The 7,756-nt window shown below is 46.0% G+C and overlaps 1 protein-coding gene across 1 annotated transcript; it reads right to left on the reverse strand.

Moving 5' to 3' along the window:
* Positions 1-348: 348 nt before the first annotated feature.
* LOC110492010 (retinaldehyde-binding protein 1) lies at positions 349-6,369 on the reverse strand. Its single transcript, XM_036951015.1, has 8 exons — positions 6,298-6,369; positions 5,407-5,450; positions 4,586-4,714; positions 4,026-4,230; positions 3,506-3,684; positions 2,531-2,689; positions 2,161-2,271; positions 349-1,080 (listed from the first exon to the last, which is right to left on the reverse strand). Exons 2-8 carry the CDS (start codon positions 5,416-5,418, stop codon positions 952-954), a joined length of 924 nt encoding a protein of 307 aa, XP_036806910.1. The 5' UTR covers positions 5,419-5,450; positions 6,298-6,369; the 3' UTR covers positions 349-951.
* Between the last annotated feature and the right edge of the window lie 1,387 nt (positions 6,370-7,756).

Genomic DNA, 7,756 nt, shown 5'->3' on the forward strand with positions numbered 1-7,756 from the left:
TCTGTATTCTATTCCATGTGTAAAAAATGGACCAAGTTACTGTGATATCATGTGGTAGATGAGAGAAGAGTTGCTGGATGAGGAGCCTTGCAGAGAGAACTAAGGTCATTTCATACCTCCCACTATTTATCCCTATGGAATTCATCCTTTGTTTGCCTTTTTTGTTTACAACCCCTATAGATGTACAATGCTGTTCAGTCATTATAATGTAGAATCACAACTTGGCGTGATGTATAAAGTAATCGTGTGTGTTTTGGTTCCGATAGATAAGGGTGTGCAAAACGCAATACATTTATGGGGGGGGGGCATTGAACTTGTATCCTTGAAATACACTATTTTGTTGTGGATTTCTCTGCATTTGTGTATTCCTTTCTGTCCTATGTTTTGTTTTCCAAAGATTCTACAAGCCAAGGTGAACAGATTGTCATCTTTCTTTTATATACAGTTTATTGTACACATAGTGGTGACGTGCTCATGCCTCTGCAGCAATTCAGAGGATTAAACCGCTCGTTCTTCTCCAAGCACAAACAAATGGAGACGGGGACTTGTTGGATTCCTGGCCTTCTATCACCGTGAGGTGGATAGCGCAAACTGGATCCTGCCAGGTTTAACTAGTACTAGCTGTCTGGGTCAGAGATGGGGTTAACACAAAGCACGTCCCCACAGCACAGTGAAAAGCTTGATGGTTAGGGCTGTTAAGTAACCCAACATAAGGCCTGAGCCAAGGATGTATAGTCTCTGCTGTTGGGAGTGCTTTTGTAAGGTGTATTACTACTTAATAACCGCTGGAAAACAAAATCAGTGCAATACCACACTCCTTTTTTCACACAGTTTTCTGAAGCCACACTTGTGTTTTTATTTCATTTTTTTTCTCCAAAGTCTGTTTGGCTGTGTGTGTGTCTAGATGGAGATGTTGCGGATGGGGAAGGGGGGGGGGGGGGGGGGGGGTGTTCAGTCGAACAGCTTGGCTGCTATGGCTTTGCCATCATACTTGGAGTTCTTGCCGTCGAACTCGGAGGGCAGGATGTCCGCGTCAAACTCCTTGTAGTAGTTGTCCAGCTCGTCTCCGTGGACAAACACCTGATTTGGTAGACAGACCAACCTATTAACTAAAATATTCTTGCCATATACACTCAGTGGCTAGCTTATTAGGTACTCCCATCTAGTACCGGGTCAGACCCCCCCCCCTTTCCTCCAGAACAACTCGAATTCTTAGTGGCACGGAAACGTTGTTCAACACACACAATTGGTATCATGGGACCGAACTTGTGCCAGGGAAACATTCCCCACACCATTACACCACCGCCACCAACCTGTACCATTTGACACCAGGCAGGATGGGTCCATGGACTCATGCTGCCTACGCCAAATCCGGACTCTGCCTGACTCAACAGGAAGCAGGATTAGTCTGACCAGGAAATGTTTTCCCACTCCCCAATTGTCCAGTGTTGGTGATTGGATGCCCCCTGGAACCGCTTCTTGTTTGTAGCTGATAGGGGTGGAGCCCGGCGTGGTCTTCTGCTGCAATAGCCCATCCGTGGCGAGGACCAACGAGTTGTGCGTTCCGTGACGCCGGTCTGCACCACTGTTGTACTGCGCTGTTATTTTACCTGTTTGTGGTCCACCTGTTAGCTTGCACGATTCTTGCCATTCTCCTTCGACCTTTCATCAACGAGCTGTTTTCGCCCCCGGGACTGCCGCTGGCTGGGTGTTTTTTGTTTGTCGCACCATTCTCAGTCAACCCTAGACACTCTTGCGTTAAACGCCCACGAGGCCGCCCGTTTCTGAGATACTGGAACCGGCGCACCTGCCACTGATTATCGTATGCGCAAAGTCGCGTAGATCACTCGTTTTGCCCAACATTCAATCGAACGGTAACTGAATGACTGCTTTATATAGCGAACCACGTCCACGTGACTCAGTCTGGAGGAGCTAACAATTTTTGTGAACTGGGTGGTGTACTTAATAAACTGGCCACTGAGTTTTTCATTATTGTATTTACTGTTACCAGTATATTACATGTTCCTTACTTGTTAATTTTTATCATGTTACTTCAGATATTGTCCCCATTACTTTCCCACCAACCTCTCACTATAAAAAGGCTCAATTTTTTTAAAAATTCATTCTTTCATGTTCTAACACAGGGCCTGTTTCACTCACTCTCTCCAGCAGCTTGCCCTTCATGAGGGGCTTGACCACGTTGTAGGTGGTGGTGAAGTACCAGGGTTGGTGGATGAAGTGGACAGCCTTGAAACGGGCAGGGAAGGAGTCCTGATACACACACACACACACACACACACAAGAGGAACAGAGGTTCAATTTGTTACAGATCTCACCACCATTATGACCATAAATAATCATCCTCGTTGTACGAGTAACGGGAAACTATAATTGTTGCGCAACAACAAAGTTCAGCGCATTAGATTAGAGCCGGGACGATAATCCGAAAATACTTTTTTTTTAATCCATTATTTTGTATCATAAGGTAATGTGCTGTTTACTATTCCTTTGGAATGTGTGTGAAAGTGACCTGCAACATGTCCACCATCTTCTTGAGCTCAGTGGGTTTGATGCCAGAGGCCTGCTGCATGGTGAAGCCCTTGAAGTTCTCAATGATGCAGAAACCGTTGATCTGAGTCTCCTCGTTCTCCAGCAGGCTCTCCAGGATTACACAGTAGGCACGCAGGATCTGATGAGCGCACATATACACGCATAGTTACATGTGCATAGACACACACACACACACGTTTGAAGCACACACCCGTTGACACTTCTGTTAACATGACAAGAGGAATGGAAAAAAGGGCCAGCACTCCCTTGATTATGATTTGCAATAGTAGGAGCTTTTGTTTTTAATTCACTTTCATAGCAACATGACTCAATAGACCATACGTTACGGCCAGTGTGTGAACTATTAGGTAATATTGCTATGAAAGAGAATTAAAACTAAGCCTCTATTATTGCAAATCGTAATCAAGTGAGTGTTGGCCCTTTTTTGGGGTATTTTTACGTGATTTATTTTTGGTTCCAAGCAACCTTTTTACCTGTCTACACAGATTTGTAGTGTATTTATTTTTTCATATTTTGAGCACGTTCTCTTCCAATGTTGAGTGTGACAGAAGCCCTTGATGACCACAGATCTCATGAGCCAATTCAAATGATTATCATGGGATGATTTCAATGATCAATAACTCCCATTTGACAACCATTACTGTATATCTATGAAAATGTTGGTCCTGTCATGTTTTTAGTGCCGTGCGGGGACCACCAATGTTTATATATTTTTTATTTAACTAAGCAAGTCAGTTAAGAACAAATTCTTATTTACAATGACGGCCTACCGGCGAACAGTGGGCAGAACAACGGATTTTTACCTTGTCAGCTCGGGGATTCGATCCAGCAACCTTTCGGATACTGGCCCAACGCTCTAACCACTAGGCTCCCTGCCGCCCCCAATGTATCTCAAATGTGTGCATTGTTGGGGATCCAGGTCCCCGGTAGTCACCTCATCGAAGGTGATCTCTTCGTAATCCCAGTTCTCGATGTTGAAGAGCAGAACGATGCGGCCGTACTTGTCTCTGCTGGACAGGATGCCTGGGTAGCCGGCCTCGATGGTGCTGCGGACAGCCTCCGGGGTCAGGTTCTCGAACAACTCCGGGTAATCCCTCCTGAAGCGCACGTAACCTGAACGGAGGCACAGGATCATCAAGTTAGGAGTTAAGCATAAAGGAACTTCGTTGTTTGGTTAGGTTTAACCAAACTACATTTCGTTCTAATGCCTCTGTTCAGAATGATCATGTGCACAATAGCATTGCTTCCTTAGCCTGGTCCCAAATGTATTTGTGCTCTCTTGCCAACTCCAACAGTACTTGGCTATACAGCAACATATTTGGGACCAGGCTATATCTGCCTGTCATTTTAAGATATAGCATTTATAACACATGACATCAGCTTCAAAGAAATAGACAGAAAACATGCTCACTAAGCTTCACTGACATACAGTACGGTAGTTTGTGGGGACCCACCCTTCATTAGGTCGAAGGCTCTTGGCACGTCGTATTTCCTGGCACGGATGAAGCGGACCAGCATGCCGTCGGGCTTCTCGCCAAAGGTTTCCAGCACCCCTTTGGCGAGGTCGTCCTCAGCCTCTGCCTTCTCCTTGATGATTCCCCTCAGCTCCTTGACTGCCAATGCCCGCTTTTCGTCGGTCTCGTTCAGCTCGTCCTTGGCCTGTAGGGATCCATCAAAGCATCAGTCAGTCAACCTCAGATGAGGTCTACAACCTCAGAACTGAAGAGCAGCTATATCTATTTTTTTTCTTCAGATTGTGCTATATGTGGCATCGACACAGTATGACGTCATGCTTGTTCTTGAAATTAGCCTTTGCAAAGAAATAGCTATTTTGGGGGAAATTTTAAGATACAATTAAGTGTTCTTGTTTTTGAGACCAGAGAGAGTTTGTACAGGTAGTCTGGACTCCAGTGGAACTCGACACATGATTTTGTGGTTGCACTTGAGTTTGTGGCAGGGCTTATGATGGGAAATGACTTGACAGTGTGAGGTTTGTGAGCGAGTGACCCCAGACCTTCTGCACGGTGTGGTCGGGCAGCTGGGCGCAGGGACCGAACACGGGACCGTGGTCCTTGACCGTGAGGCGCTCCAGCTTGGCCCTGAGAGCCTGCTCTTCTTCCGACACCATACGGAACGTTCCACTCTGGGGGGAGAGAGAGAGGGGTGGATGATCTCACAAGCATGACTTGCCAACAAGCACCATTCGCTCGCAAGACTACCAAATACCTACCTTACGAATGAGGTTTAAAACCAGGGCGTACGCCAATATACAATCCAAAAGGAGGCCTCTATGAATGGGCTTAAGTATTAGCATTGGTTAATCTCCCTCGCATGAGCACAGTAACGCCTGGTTAACCTGGGCTGAGATCTGCTTAGGGGTTAATGCTAGCAATTGACAGCATCCAGCGCTAATGTGCCTGAGAAATGTTGAGCTGCCATTGTCCATGGCACAGGACGTTATATGACTTTTGAGTCAACGTTCCCTGACGGGTGGACTGTCTGGCGGCCAAATTGAGTGCCATTCTATTTCTGCTGTTTGAGTAACCCTACTGTGGGAAGTGACGGAAGAACACGATGACACTAAGCGTATCTATTGTGGATTGCATCCTCCGAAGGAACATGAGGATGCACTCTTGTTTTCTGCTCGTCACTGTATGAAAAACAACATTTCTCAGAACGTGACTCTCAGGATCAGTGTCTCTACATTCGTCATTCCACAGACCTTGTTAAGTTTGACCATTGATCTGCGATACAAACACCACTGAATGGTTTGAATAATTCCAGTGCGGCATCTAAGCCTGTTGCATACAAAGAGAGGAGCTTAGAGGTACTTACGACAACAGCCATTTCTTCAGTTGTTTAGAGCAGCTTTGTACCCACTGGAAAATAAGAGGGATTTAATTATTCACAATTGGAGAATAGATTGGATTCCAGGAAAACATCAAAATAAACAATTCACGTATTGTGCTCCAGGTTTAAACTCCCTCCATCTTAACCCGCCAGCATTTGTAACACTTCAGATTTGTGAGCCTTATTTGTCCGTTATCTGAATTACACAGAATAAGACATTTTGTTATTTTATATAGCAGGATGATTCAAGTAAAAACACCAGACTCAATCACGGTATCAGACACAATAGCACAGTTGTATGGACAGGGTCAGGCGTGGGTCAGCCACTCAATTCAGAGAAACTGTGCCACTGATCCCATAGTGCGTTCAGATCATCGGCGAGACCATCAAAGCTTTCCCTCAAATTTCTGTCGGAGTCAGCTAGAGAGCTCTGCGGAAGCACTGGACTCCATTGATAGCCAGAGCTACAGGCAGTGAGTTCCCAAGTCCTCTGCTAGGCACAAGAAGGAAGCTGAAACATTCCGCGCCTGTCCACATCTGAGATATGGTCTATAAACCACAAAGTATTCAAATCTCTCGTGTTTAGCAAATTTAACACCCCAGCGTTCAACAACCAAACCAGCATACAAGGCAATGCTCTGCCTTGTAAAACATGGGGAGTAATATGTCATGAAATACCAATCATTTTTCACTCCTTCCTCCTGAGCAAAGAAACTTCCTAATTTGGGCTCCAATCCAGCAACACTCCACTGGGTCCATCAGAACTGCCAAACCTCCAGCAGGATTTGGAATGCACCACCCCCTGGGTGTGACGGAGATGGGTCCCAGTGGGTTCCCCATATCGGAGGCTTCCGGATCGAGGAGATTGAGCCTTACCTGGGGAGGGAGGAAGCTGGGCGCTGTCGAGAGTCTGTGTGGAGCAGGACGGCCAGGCCCTACCATTTGTAGCGTCAGGATTGGTGTCGTCACACTGGATTACGCCCATCAGATTTCTCTGATAATCAGCATAAAGTGGAAGGGGGGGGGGGGGGAGAAAGGAGGGAAGGACAGAAGAGGGCAATGATGCTGAGCCAATAGAAGAGAAGGTGGGGTTAGGGTGGGCTAGAGTCACGTGGGTGACGGTAGGGGTTGCTGTGAGGTGAGATGTAATGGAAGGGATACACTTTTAGGTTAGAGGTGGTTTAAGGGGGTGGGGGGGGGGGGGGGGGAATTCAGTAGGGAAGAGTTGATTGCATTCCAATGTTTCTTGGAGCAAGTGAAAAGTAGTGGTTTGTGCTCTCTCTGTGGCCTGGAACATGAACAGAGCTCTGGAGAGGAGGAGGTTCAGACCCGGTATTGAAGGCACTCTAACCCTTCACGTGTATGACCATGCATATGAGTGGGAGCTCTGTCTTTGCTGTATAGGACCAGGTCCCCCCCCCTGCCACCAATTGTGCAGCCAGGTAAAGTGTATAAAGCAAGAGGTTTTATAATATTGTATCACTGGCAATGAAGTGCAATGAAAGGACATGTCAATGGGGCTAGCCCAGATTGTCAAAACTTTTTATATATATATATATCATGACACCTTCTCCAGCACCCAATGACTACTGGACCCCACCCCCATGCATTAGAATGTGGAGTAAGGTCTATTCTTATCCGTAAACGCAGAGCCCAAATGAGCCACGAGTTCTTTTATCCAGGTGTTCTCTCGGGTTCGCTTTCGAAATACATATGTTCTTGTGTACTATAGAGGATTGAAAGGCTGTGCCCGTGCTATATGACATAGTATAGTAGCGTTGTGGTGCGTGTGGCTACAAACAATGTTAACCCTATAGAATGGGGACAAGTTTAATGTAAGGTTTGTTACATAGGTACATACAGGTACAAAAGTCCCTTATTTAATCAGAATAGAATGGGGGTTAGAAAAAGTGAAAGAGTGATTGAACTAAGGAGTAAGGTGAATTGAGTGATTCAGCTATGCAGAGGGAGAAATATGCAAGTACTAGGTGTTAGGTGTGGTCTTTAGTTCGTGGCACGGGGAAAACATTGTGAGGAACAATGAAATGAGTAAGTGTGGGAAGTAGGTGAGGAATATAACCAGCGATGGTGAAATAATGAGTGACGTAGGAAGTAACCAAGAGTTACATGTTGAGGTAGCCATGGGTGTTACAGTATAAAGCAGATGAAGGATATTTTGCAGTGAGCCCCTTTTCCCCAAAAAAAAATGTCACTGATGCACGTTTCGCACTGATGCAATGGTGGAGCAGGAGTAATCTCTTAAACCAGGTCTGATCCGCTCAATGGGGGGGTCCGTGTGACTAAAGTGTCCCGAATGGCAGCACAATGCCAGGCT

This window comes from Oncorhynchus mykiss, chromosome 2 (genome assembly GCF_013265735.2).
Source record: "Oncorhynchus mykiss isolate Arlee chromosome 2, USDA_OmykA_1.1, whole genome shotgun sequence".
In the NCBI taxonomy this organism is placed as follows: Eukaryota; Metazoa; Chordata; class Actinopteri; order Salmoniformes; family Salmonidae; genus Oncorhynchus; species Oncorhynchus mykiss.